The sequence below is a fragment of the Natator depressus genome, chromosome 14 (genome assembly GCF_965152275.1).
Source record: "Natator depressus isolate rNatDep1 chromosome 14, rNatDep2.hap1, whole genome shotgun sequence".
Taxonomy (NCBI): domain Eukaryota; kingdom Metazoa; phylum Chordata; order Testudines; family Cheloniidae; genus Natator; species Natator depressus.
Genome location: NC_134247.1, coordinates 8,667,947 through 8,681,558, shown reverse-complemented (window position 1 = coordinate 8,681,558; position 13,612 = coordinate 8,667,947). Strand labels below are relative to the sequence as shown.

Genomic DNA, 13,612 nt, shown 5'->3' with positions numbered 1-13,612 from the left:
AAAAACAAGGAGTCCAATGGCACCTTAAAGACTAACAGATTTATTTGGGCATAAGCTTTCGTGGGTAAAGAACTCCACTTCTTCAGATGCATCTTTAAGTAAGGAGTCTGTGACTCAGGTACTGAGGAAAGATTGGGTTACTGGTTTTTCAGAGCAGAACAGCCTTATGACAGAACTCACAAGAATGCAGGGGAGAGCAGGCAAACTCTCACCCTTAGACACTTTGTTTTAAAGAGAGACCCCACAAACTCAGAGTCCAATCTCTAAGTTGCTGGTGGTGGTAGATTCACAAGCAAGCATGCAGGAGAGCATCTGTGTAGATGTTCATAGCACAGAGGGGCTGCAGTTGGTGAACACACCTAGCCAGCAAAGGAATTCCTGTGAGCAGGAAATTTCAGTTTTCAACCTTCTAGGAAAAAGGGGGCAGGGGGAAGGACCCATTCCTGCTGAGGGGAAGAATGAGTGTCCAGCCTTGGAATTGGTAACAGTTAAGGATTTGAAAACTAGTAAACAAGCTAGTGTCTGCGTTGATGCAAATTACTTGACTGACTCGGGGGAGAAAGACTTGCCCATAGCCATTAGCAAAGAGGACGCACCAGCCAATGGATTCTATTACATAGGAGAGTTCAGATTTTTACCCTACTGGACAGGGAGGAAGGGAAGGATTAAACCTTGCAAATAAAAGCCACAGGTTTAACCTTAAAATTCCAAAACCCCAAGGAAGTGGTTAAACTGAAAGCCTATGTTAAGGAAGACCCTGAGGTCAAGAAAAAGCCACAAAGATTTTAAAGGGATATTGAACAAGCTGACCTAAAGAATGATTTGTCTAAACCAAAGGTTTGGCATCACAAAAAATAATTGTAAATATACACTTGTGATAAATCTGATGTTATTGATGCTAATGATTGTAACTAACTTGTTGTGGATACCAAGAACTGTAAAAATGTACAATGTGCATGGTTTTTTGGAAAAACCCTTGAACATGTTGGGGGTGATACATAAGAACTCATTATGTTGTAAAAGCCTTCATGGGTATACGGTTTCATTACATGACAACATGCACTATGTTAAACGGCCTGGTGATACTGATATTTCTCAGTTAGTGCCTATATCGAATCTTGAAACTGTCCACAGCAGTAAAACCACTACAAGCTTGAACTGCTGTGCACACAGGGAAACTGAGGTACAACACCTCACAGCCTTCAGGGCTGAATGACAGAGTAAGTGCTCTCTGAAGAACATTAATGGCTATGTTAAGTCAACACATAGACCAAACCCTGGAATCACTAAAGTGTTTCACAAAGTATGGGCTAAGTTTTTGGCTGGGGCCAAAGCATGCATCAATAATTTGGCCTTACAAAGAATTCAAAGTAAACACAGCTCATATCAATGTTGGAAGGTATTTAAGGTGTATCCAGGAGCTCTAATTTCACCCTTCCACACCAGTCACACTACCTATTCAATATTTCTTTGAACATGTTACCCTATGTCTTATTTAATGCATGCCATACAAATCCAGCAGTTAATACAGAATTATTAAATTTCTCAATTGGCTTAGTATCTCAGTTGGCTCTCTCTTTTGGCAGTTCCCTGCCTCATTCACTACACACATTTCTGAAACAAATAAGAACAGCCATCTCATTCACTACACAGCCCTAATTCATCTTCAGATCAGGCCCACTGAATGAGGCAGGGTTTTTGTAGAAAAAAGTAGCACAGGATGGCATTAAAGACTGTATCATAATACATATGGACAAGGGGGATGAATTAAGGTTACCCAGGCAACCTTAATTCTGGCATGTCCTAACTTTTGAGTGTTTGACTTTGCAACCTTAATAATGTTCTTTTAACAAAACACGAAGGGAAAAAAGCGCTCCCCCCGCCAGTTTTTCCTTAAAGGAAAAAGATTTTTTAAAAAATTCTATCATGTGCAACTGTAACAGGTTTCAGAGTAGCAGCCGTGTTAGTCTGTATTCGCAAAAAGAAAAGGAGTACTTGTGGCACCTTAGAGACTAACAAATTTATTTGAGCATAAGCTTTCGTGAGCTACAGCTCACTTCATTGGATGTAGATGTACTCCAGAGACTTGATTTGAACTTGCAGTTTATTCCATCACTGCTACAAGCCTGAACCAAGAACTTTGCCATTACTGTATATAATAGATTCCATTTAACCAATTTTAGCTCTCTTCTATATTTCTTTCTTTTTATGAATAAACCTTTAGATTTTAGATTCTAAAGGATTGGCAACAGCGTAATTTGTGGGTAAGATCTGACTTGTATATTGACCTGGGTCTGGGACTTGGTCCTTTGGGATCGGGAGAAGCTTTTTTCTTTTCCTGGGGTATTGGTTTTCATAACCATTCATCCCCATAAGGAGCGGTGCTGGTGGTGATACTGGGAAACTGGAGTGTTTAAGGCAATTGCTTGTATGACTTCTGGTTAGCCACTGGGGCAAAACTGAAGTCCTCTCTGTTTGGCTGGTTTGGCGTGCCTTAATAATAAAGGACACCCAGCTTTGGGCTGTGACTGCCCTGCTCTAAGCAATTTGTCCTGAATGGATACGCTCAGTTGTGTCCCGCCAGAGGCAGCATTGTTGCAGTAACCAATTCTGACTTTTATGCCTCATTGCTTGTAATCACTTAAAGTCTACCTTTCTGGAGTTAATAAACTTGTCCTAGTGTTTTATCTAAACCAGTGTGTGTTTGGATTGAAGTGTTTGAAACCTCCACTTGCATATTTTCTATCAATGAGATGACTGACTTTCTATGAGCTTGTACTGCACAGAAGGAACCAGCTGGGCAGTACAAGATGCACATTTCTGGGGGACAAGTTTGGGACAGGGAATTTGCTAGTGTCACCCTGCAACATAGTTCTAGCCAGCCCCTACTGAAGCAGTTATATCATTCAGCTGGGAGTGATTTTGCATGTTAAAGGCAGTATATGAACAGGCCAGGAGTGGTTGTTCTCACAGAAAAGCAGTGTGAAAGGCACCCATGTTGGAGGGTTGAGAGGACACAGCTGTTCAACTGTCCAGACTGTACTCTGGGGAATGTTGCAATTACATAGGCATTTCACTAGGACACTGGAGCTAACATGCACTGTCATTGTCAAGGGCCACCATGAGAACAGTTCTGTATATGTAAAAATACATTTAATTCACGCTGCCTAAAAAAGGTACAAAAGTTGGGCCTGATCCTCCAGCTCTTATTCATTAACTTCAGTGGGACTATTCCAATGAGTAAGAAAAACAGGACTGGACCCATATTTATAGTTTCAAAGACTTAAGAACAAGTCATTTTGTTTTTGCAGTAAGCCTGAATTCAATAAGGAGATTTAAAAGTCACAGCTAACATGTGAAGGGTATTTTTCCATTAAAATAAAAGTGGCTCTGGTTGATTTGATCCAGCTTACTAGTAGAATTTTTGCTTTGTAGACCACCACAAAGTGGTCTGAGGTTCAGATCCTCAAGTATTTTATAATTTGTCTGAAAAAAAGGTTTAATATAAACTTCCGTCCAGTCTGCTCAGTCCACCACACGCTATTACAGACATTTTCAAAATTAAAATCCTCACTCATCTAAATTCCTCAACAGCACCAGCTGGACAGTTAGTTGGGCTTACCTATCACCGTGATGTTCATCTTGTAGCTACTTCTCTTCGCATAGGAGTGACGGTTGCTAGCTTCGCATCTGTATTCTCTCAGATTATTTAATTTAGTTTGTCTGTCCCTGAATTCAGCATATGTATTATTAAATACTGTGATGGTGTGAATAAGTCTGTTTCCTCTGAAGAGCGTATAGTTTATAGGTGGAGTTCCAGACATGGATTGACAGCGTAGGAGTAGGGTCTCCCCTAACACCATCTCCGTGGATGAGTTGGCAACAGAAAGAACTGGCTCAGAGACTGGAGCTAAAAGGAGAAAAAACTGTTATTGAAGAAGTTGTATCAGGGGTAAGTCTAGTTCCAGTAGTTAACTAAAGACTGCCATATTAATTTATACATGATATGTAAAACATATGCTACCTATTTACCATCCACAGATTTCTTTATCCCTTGGAACAAAAGTATAAGCAAGGTACCCACATTGGCTGCATGGGTGTATTGCTAGCAAACAACTTGATTTCTCTATGGTGCAGTCCTCCATGACCAAGATAACTTCTGCCTCCTACTGAGATTGGGGGTGGGGGGAACTAAATAAAAGCAGAAGCTGATGGAGTTTCAGATAAAAATTGGTGACTGAAAAGGTGTGCAAAGTATGTCTAGCTACTGAGAAAGGTAACATGAGGTAGGATAGAGGGGAAGGTCATTGGGAAAGGGATGCAGCAAACCTTTGAAGGGAGTGACAGGGCATGGAAATGGGAAGACATGCTAATTTCCTTATCCACTTATGGCTGGAAAAAGTGAACCAGTTTGCATCAGTACAGAACTAGTTTTGTATGTCTAGAGCAGAGGTGGGCAAACTTTTTGGCCCAAGGGCCACATCTGGGTATGGAAATTGTATGGTGGGCCATGAATGCTCACAAAATTGGGGGTTGGGATGTGAGCTCCAGCTGGGGTCAGAAATGAGGAGTTCAGGGTGCAAGAGGGGGCTCCAGGCTGGGGCATGGGGTTGGGGTGCGGGGGGAGGGGGTGAGGGCTCCAGCTGGGGGTGCAGGCTCTGGGGTGGGGCTGGGGATGAGGGGTTGGGGGTGCAGGAGGGTGCTCTGGGCTGGGACCGAGGGGTTTGGTGGGTGGGAGGGGGATCAGGGCTGGGACAGGGGGTTGGGGCGCAGAGGGGGTCAGGGGTGTATGCTCTGGGTGGCGCTTACCTCAAGCAGCTCGCAGAAGCAGTGGCATGTGTGGTGGGGGCAGCATGCAAAGCCCCCTGGCTGCCCCTACACATTGGAGCTGGAGGTGGGACATGCTGCTGCTTCCGGGAGCCACGCGGAGTGAGGCAAGCCCCTGACCCTACTCCCTGACTGGAGTGCCAGAACGGGGCAAGCCCCGGACCCCGCTCCCCAGCGGGAGCTCGAGGGACGGATTAAAACATCTGGAGGGCTGGATGCAGCCACCATGCCGTAGTTTGCCTACCCCTGGTCTAGGGACTACAAGAAAGTCGCACAGAAGGTTACTTGCTGTTTGCAAACAGTAGACACACCATGTTAATTCAAGGGTTACAGTCTGACTCTGCAAACCACTGGACTACTGAGGTGCTCAAGTATTTTGCAGGATTGGGCCCTTATATCTCCTTATCAACTCACCGTAAACAGTTATCTGTACAGGGTTACTCTCCTTGATGATCCCTTTTATCTCAGCCCTACAAACATAGGACCCGGTGTCATTCACCTGGGCTTGAATAGTGAAGTTGCTGGAAGTTTTCAACAAGATGCCGTTCTCTGGAGGTCTCTTTATGATAGAGAAGTTTGCTTTAGGAGAGCCATTAATATGGCACCACAGGCTTAACCTCTGATTTTCATCTAGGTCAGTCAAAGAAGGAGTCAATATTGGCTTGGCAAACAACTCTGCCGAAAATATAGACAATGGACAGAATTAATTCAGGTTGTGCATAAGGGCAAAGTAGCTACATTTCCCAGACTACCCAGGGGGAATAGGGTGACCAGATGTCCTGATTTTATAGGGACAGTCCTGATATTTGGTGCTTTGTGTTATATAGGCGCCTATTAACCCCCACCCCCATCCCGATTTTTCACACTTGCCGTCTGGTCACCCTAAAGGGGAAGGACACAATGAAGTGAGGAATTGTTTGTGGTCTATTAGCTATTTTTATCCACCAGCTTGGTAATGATACATAGTCTATTGCCATTCCAGAGCCCCTCTTTTGTGGCCTGGGATGGCCCTGCAGACACCCTGCTTCAGTTTCCCAGAATAATCCAGTCATAGTCAAGGTGTTTGAAGTAATATCCCTCTCAATATAATTCAGCTCCCAAAAAGGCCCTTTTCTGCTCACCTCTCAAGGTTAGAGTCTCCTTCTTGGGACTTTGTTCCAGCCCTGGCCTGCCTAGCCTGTAGGACTCTCCGCTCTGGTTCAGCGGTTTCCCAGCCCTAATTCCTAGGGCTCTGTCCAGGCTGAGCTCTTCCCCCTCACCAACTCCTCCTTCAGCCAGCTTCTCCCTTGACTGGCCTTGGAGCCTCCTTTTGAGTCACCCTCCAGCCAGAGTCAGGCTCTTGGTCTTCCCCAGGTGGGTCTAACAACCACAAAACACCTGTCTCTGCTAGCTGGGAGAGAAGGGAGCCTTGCCTCTCCCTACTCTACAAGGCTTAAAGGAACGATGGTCCCTCCCTTTCAGGCACTAACTGCTCCTTGGGACCGCCTTCCTCTCTCCCTAGGGCTGCTTCAGTTGCTTCCCTGGACATAAAGAACAGAGTAATTACCTCCTCTGGCCTTAAGAGGACAGTACTCCTTTACAAGGCACAACAAATCTGTGGCCACGAGCAATGGACACAACAGCTGCTAAATGAATCACACATATACAGCAAGGGGGGTAGAACCAGGACCTTCAGCTCCAAAAACACAGGCTACAACTACTCAAGCTAAAGGAGTATCTCCAAGAGCTGTGGTAATACTGATGTTTATATTCTCTGTGACTCTCTGACCACTAAAGAGAAACACAATCTCAAAATCCTTGAGCAGGTCTGATGTCCCTTCCAGGATGAGACAGCAGAGACACACAAACACATTTAAGAATGGACATGACATACTCCCCCACCAGTTAGCCAAAGCGGATGTCAGCACCACATGAAATCCAAGAATTAATGTGGGTAGATTAATCTCCAACCTAGAATTTAGTTTGGAAGTATCCCAAGAACAGGTTCTGATGTCAGATTTCTTCCGGGGGGTGTCCCGGCCAGACTGTAAATTGGCAGAAACAGCCTCTCTCATGGTATTTTAGCACTTTTGTTTGCAGACATAGCTCCAGCCAAGGAGTGCATATGAAAATGGACAATAGTGAAATGGCCAAAAGCTTTTTCTGAACCCCCATGAAAACAATTCAGTTTGAGTTCCTGGTGAAGGTCCAGGTCTGGTTCTTACTTTATCCAAAAAGGCTCACCTGCCCTTGTCTTAAGCCAGAAGGAGAATTATTTTAAAAGAACCGAGCAGAGAAATACTACCGTGAAGGTTGGTGACATAGGAGCCTAGATTAAACGGATTAAATAAAATAGATATTCAACCAATCTGCGCATGCCGGCCATGTGGCTGTATGGCTTTTCTGCACATTACATGATTAAAACCCTAGGGAACCCTCATTCATTATAACATAATAAGAAAAAACAACAATAACTCAAGCAATGACCCAGCTTGTGTGTGGCACCACTGTCCTCTATTGGATGAAATGAGAATTGCTCAACTGCAAGTCATAGACTTTACACTGCAAGCTGTGTAAGAAGATTCTCCTTTAATAGAGCACTGTGCGTTTGGAGCGGATGGATGTTTAACCCCATTGTCACTGTGAAGTTCCAAATGGCCATGGCATGCAGTTTAATTATAACCATGAAATGCCGGGTGGCCATGGATTTATCAGTACCTTCTACTGGTATAGCACTTTACGTTTCCAGAGTACTTTATTAACATCCCAGAAAAATATGACCATCCTCATGCTACCACTGGAGCAAACTGAAGGACAGAGAGGATAAGGGTCCATACAGACTATAGAACAGCCTACATTCAAAACTTGGTGGATTTATCATGGCTGGACTTTGGCGCTTCTCTAACACTGGCTGCTCCTGCCATTGTGGGTGAGACCAAACCACTTTATAATCAGGATTTTTTAAAAAAATCACTCTTTTCCCCCCACAGCCCTAAGTTAACTTGGTCACCTTGTAGTACAAATGTGATCTTTGCTGACGGACAAGCAGTGGTCAGGCCCAGGTCCTCAACGTTATCTAGGTGCCTATCTCCAATTAAAATCAGTGGGAGTTAGACACTTAAATACCTTTGAGTCTCAGTGTCAGCCAGGATTAGAACTCAGGAATTCTTCCAGGTGCGAGTGTCACCCTCCTAAGCTAAGAGCGATCTAGAATTAACAGTGCTCCTACCTTCCACAACAATGTTCATGCTGGTGGTTTTGGACACTCTCCCCAGTTCCACTTTGCACGTGTAATTGCCATTGTTCTCTACTGTGGCTATTGCAGAGTAGGTCAGAGAATTCTGACCGCGTGCACTGTTCAGTATTCTTCTGTCTTTCTGGATGAGGATTTCAATTTCATATTCCCGGGCTAGAATTGTTGTGCACACAATGTCAATTTTGTCTCCCTCTGTAATGTTCTGTGGGGACTTGGATGTCAGCTTAGGATGTGAAAATGGTTCTGAAAGGCAATAAATATAAAGCCATTGTGACATCAACCTTCTCTTTTTTAAAAGAAAATATTTGTTTGGGTCACTAAGGAATTCACATCTTTGCTGCTGCTATTGTTTGGCTAGATACCCTTTTCTGCAGAGCTGCATTAACAAGGAAGCAATGCATCAGTTCACATGGTGAAAGCTCTGCCTACAATCTTTTTATTTTAAATTGAAGCTTAGATTTTAAGAGAACCCAGCTACAGTTGCAGAAAGACTCCAATAATTTTTGATCCTGCAATTTTCCATCATCTTTGCTAATGACAATAAAAAATGGTGTACAGTGTTGTACACAGATGTATGTGCTGTATATGAATCAAGACTTACATTTCTCTTGGGGACCAGTCCTGCAAGTTACTGAGCACCCACAACTTCAACTAGAGTGATGGGTGGACAACATTGTAATCAGCGGACCTAACAGCACAGATCAAAACACGTTAGAATCTAACCCTGATGACACAACATTTGGATTTGGATCCTGAACACTGATGACATTAGGGGGCGTATGGATCCAGGGTTTTAGTTCACACCTATCTTCCCTCCAGTAAGCCAAGAAACAGACCTGCTCTGTCTCTTACAAATACTGCAGCATTCTCATACAGTCACACAGGGGACTATGTTTTCAACTAAAAACAATATCACCATTTCAAGATGTCCATGTTTTCAACCCAGGCAAACAACAAATTATAAGAATTACAAGCGGTTACAGGGAACCCCGACAGAGGTGCCCTCCTGCGGACAAGCGCGGTGTTGCACAGCCACAATCTACCTCAGTGTCCCCTTCATCCACCCGTGCAAAGGAATATTGTCTCTCTCTGTGGCAAATTCAAACCATTTTTTCCATATAAAGTGTCACAATCAACGGATCCCTTGTAGTAAAAACAATTCCTCTCAAAACCACACAGTAAAACAGGTTACAAGGCAGCAGCTCTTCAGTCCCAAAGGTCACTGTTCCCAGATCGCCCACCCAAGAGTCATTCTCTGTCCCAGCTCCTTTAGCCACTCTCCAAGCATCTACCTGAGAGTCCTAACACCCGCTTCTCCCCCACAAGGCTTTTGTAGCCCCAAGTCAGGTCTCCTGCAAGAGGGCTCCCCACAGTGTTCCACTCCTCAGGCCTCCTTTTCTGAGTCCTACCCCTGCTCCTGGGGGCCTCGCTCCAGAGTCAACCCCTTGCTTCTGGGTCCAGCTTATACCGACCGAGTGGTTCTTCTCCTCATTCCTCAGGCCTCTGCACAAGCCTTCCTGAAACTCGGCAGGGTTCCCCAACTCTAGCCAGTCCTCCCAACAGCTTTCCTCACAATTCATCACCAACAACTAACAGTTACGACTCTCCTTCTGGTCTCCTGCAGTTCTTTCCCTCTGGCCACTTGCTACTGCTGTCGGTCTCTCCTTTGTTCTCAGGCAGCATTCACCTGCCCCTTCCTGACCCTCTCAGGGTACGTCTACACTTCAAGCTGAGGGTGTGATTTCCAGATCAAGGAGACATACTTGCACAAGCATCCCAAAAATAGCCACAGTGCCACAAGCAGTGGGAGGGGCTACTGCCCCAAGGACGTACCTATGGTCCTGGGTGGATATGTACTGGGGGCGGCTAGCCCTTCCCACCACTTGAACTGTCATGGCTATGCTCTGTTTTTAGCACCCTAGCTCAATCAGAGCTAGCATGCAGATGTCTCCTCAACCTGGAAACCACATCCCCACCTCAAAATGCAGACATGTCCTCAGTCTATTCTCAAGCAGCTCTCCCCTGCCCCTTCCTGGCCTCTTACAGGGGCCAGTCACCCTGTGACACAAGCAAAGAAATGTAAGGGCACAAACTAAGGGCATGTCTACATGACAAAATTAAGTCGACTTAACTTATGTCAACATACAGCTGCCACAGTAATTACATCACTTGTGCATGTCAGCACTTTGCTGCTTGTGTCAGCGGGGCATGTCCTCACCAGAAGCGCTTGCACCGATTGAACTGTCAGTGTGGGGCATTGTGGGACAGCTTCTGAAAGCCAGCAACTGTTGATGTAAGCAACGCAGTGTCTACACTGACACTGTATTGACCTAACTACGTTGACGTTGACTCTGCGCCTCTCACGGAGGTGGAATTATTAAGTCGGTGTAGCAGGAGAGTTACATCAACGGGAGCGAACTTTTAGTGTAGACACTTAGATAGTTAGGTCGACATAAGCTGCCTTGCGTCGACCTAACTATATAGAATAGACCAGGCCCAAGCAACTTACCCACAACTGTAACAAGTGTCACGTTACTGGGCTCTGATGTTTCAGAACCGACTGCTGAATTAACCTGGGCAATACATTGAAAACGCAATATTCGATCCCCCTCTTCAACAGGAAATTCAACAGATGCAAAGTTTTCTTTTAATTCTTGCTTCTTTTTCACTTGTGGTAGTTGACTGGACAATAGTTTTTTGAACATGAAAATGAAGGGAGGCTTTTCTTCTGGTTCTTCACACCGTAAAGTCACAACTTCACCCTCCTTTAATTCTGTTTTCAGGGCAGTCAGTTTTGGCTGGGACAGCCCTTTTGAAAAGAAAACAAGTAAATATAATGAGACAGACCTACAGCAGAGACTATCTATGACAATTGTGCTAGTGGCTATTTTAGTGGACGGGCAGAAACAATCTGATCTCAGACCCAGGTCAGATTTTTACAGCTGACCAAAGTCTGGAATTGGACATCCAGGAACTTTAGGGAAAGTTTTTTGCTGTGTGGAGGGGCACTCCAATCATACTGCTGTAACCAGTGAATCAAGACCTCTCTCATCCCATATCTCTGCAGTATTGGACATCCCACAGTGCACTTTCCTAGCTAACTTAGGCGATGTTTGCACTAGGAGCATTCTACCAGTATACTGTGCCAGCAAAGCACTCCCAGGGTGAATGTAGCTATACCAACAAAGCTGCACTTTGTTCCGGTACAGCAATGCCACCCACACGGGTGAAACAAGCTATAAAAACAGAAGTGAAGTTTTGCCAATATAACAGTGTCTACACTAGGGGCTTCTGCTGGCACAGCTGTCAGTGAGGGATCACACCTCTTCATACTCCTGACTAACACAGCTGTGCTGGCAGAAGTCTGGTGTGGACATAGCCTCAGAGACCACCTGTCTCCCCATGATATACTGACATAGTGATGGTCAGTGAAGGCATCTTGTGCTGGACCCTCTTTGATATAAGTGGGGAGCATGCTGGAAGGATGTTCTCTCTTAGGGCCTCCTCCTTTGGGGCTCACTTCCCCCCTTGGTTTGGCCCATGTTTGTTAATCTTCAGGACATTCTGCAAGGCCCATCTTTTTTCCCCTCACTTCTAAGGAGATGGGCAGGTAGGGTGACCAGACAGCAAGTGTGAAAAATCGGGAGGGCTGGGGGGTAATAGGCACCTATATAAGAAAAAGCCCGAACATCGGGGACTGTCTCTATAAAATCGGAACATCTGGTCATCCTATGGGCAGGGCTCAGCAGCAGTGGTGTGGGACTCTGGTGGGGATACTCCAGGAAGGGAAAGCTACGCTAAATGTTGCCATACCTGGGTGGCTGATGGAGTATCTGATCTTAGGGTAGTTGCCACCTCTGATTATTCATGAGTGTATTTTTAAAAGATTGCCAAGGACACTCAGAGCTTTGCTGGGTAGAGTAGTAAAAACTGCACTAAATACATCCATGGTGCCCGCAGCTGCTGGTGGAAACAGGAGGGTCATGATCTGCACCTCGCCCCATTGACCCCATTCCTTGGCTGTGCTGCCAGAAGGGATTTCTAGCAGGGAGTTGTTTCCTCCCCTTCCGGTCGCACTGCTGGAGGAGGAGACAGGGCTGGGCTGACCTACAGTTGGCAGAGCCTGCAGTGGCCTCAAGCAGTCACTCGCTTTCCTTTTGCTCAAGGCCAGCCTTGGCATTTTAAATTGTCAAACCACTTTGCAAACATTAATTAACTAGCTGCTCAGTGCAGAAAGAGGGAATCCTTGTGTGACTGTGGACGCCTTAAATAAGGTACTGGGGCGGGGCTCCAGAGTAAGTTACATGACTGAGCTTTATTCGTGTCCACGCTGTATGAGTTTTCTCACAGTGCTGACCCCACATGCAGCTGACCCTGTCCCAGCAGGCACTGGGCTTAATGTAAAACCTGGGAATGGTTTCCTGTGGCAGCCTCTTCTGAGGATGCTCCAAAGTTCTGGTCAGGAATCTGGAGGGGCCATCTCTAAGACATTAGAGAAAGCTCCCCCTCGGCTGAGAGCGTGTTCCATAATAACAAGAGATAAGCAGACTTTAAAATGAAATGAGCATCACTCTAGTACAAACCAGATGCCCTTTCACACACCACAACTGGAGGATATGAAGTATACTGAGGAAGACTGAAATCTCTGTGTTACTGAGATTAATCATTTAATGGTAGCATGCAAGAAATAACTTAGTGGTAATGTTCACATCTGACATAGGCATGTTGCTTTGAGCCAGCATAGGCTTGATCTCTGTCACTGCCTTTCTGTTTAGAGGTGGAAAGAAAGGAAGCTTAGTTCTTCTTGAGTAAACCTGTATTAATGTGTGTAAACTGGCTGCTTATGTGTGTAAGTACTACAGGGGCATTAACCGCATACCAATTTGGGGCTTCTGAGGGCAGCCCTTGTACCCTCCATTGAACACGTGGCCCTAAATTCATCAGACAGGCCAGTGACCAGTAACAGAAATGTCTCCACTCCTGTACCCCCATCCCCCTTAAGCAAGAACCATGGTAGCATCAGCCTGGACAGGAGCCCTTTGGAAGTGCTGCTCTCAGTAATGGCACCATGTTTGAAGCATGAAGGTCACCCTCCTTCACCAATGTTTCCAGCTCTTCCACTGAAACAAGCAACAGGGAAAACTTGATTTCCCCATTTGGATATTGGAACTGGGGGTACTGGTCCTTTAAGGGAGTTGTTCTCAACCAGGGGGACATGTACCCCTGGGAGTTTGCTGAGATCTTCCAGGGGATACATCAACTCATCTAGATATTGGTCTAGTTTTACAACAGGCTACAGAAAAAGCACTAGCGAAATCAGGACAAACTAAAATTTTCAGACAGTTACTTGTTTATACTGCTCTATACACTGAAATTAAAGTACAATATTTATATTCCAATTGATTCATTTTATAATTGTATGATAAAAATGAGAAAGGGAGCAATTTGTCAGTACTAGTATGCTGTGACCCGTTTGTATTTTTATCTCTGATTTTGTAAGCAAGTTGTTTTTAAGTGAAGTGAAACTTGGGGGTACAAAAGACAAATCAG

At 45.0% G+C, this 13,612-nt stretch overlaps 1 protein-coding gene across 9 annotated transcripts in view; it reads right to left on the bottom strand.

The window, feature by feature from the left end:
* Positions 1 to 13,612, bottom strand: part of PECAM1 (platelet and endothelial cell adhesion molecule 1) — a 60,486-nt gene that overhangs the window by 39,438 nt on the left and 7,436 nt on the right. For all 9 annotated transcript variants that reach the window (XM_074970653.1, XM_074970651.1, XM_074970650.1 and 6 more), the window contains exons 4-7: positions 10,572 to 10,871; positions 8,036 to 8,305; positions 5,242 to 5,502; positions 3,623 to 3,910 (exon numbers count right to left, since the gene is read on the bottom strand). In XM_074970653.1, coding sequence (XP_074826754.1) covers positions 3,623 to 3,910; positions 5,242 to 5,502; positions 8,036 to 8,305; positions 10,572 to 10,871 — 1,119 coding nt within the window. The remainder of the gene's footprint in view (positions 1 to 3,622; positions 3,911 to 5,241; positions 5,503 to 8,035; positions 8,306 to 10,571; positions 10,872 to 13,612) is intronic.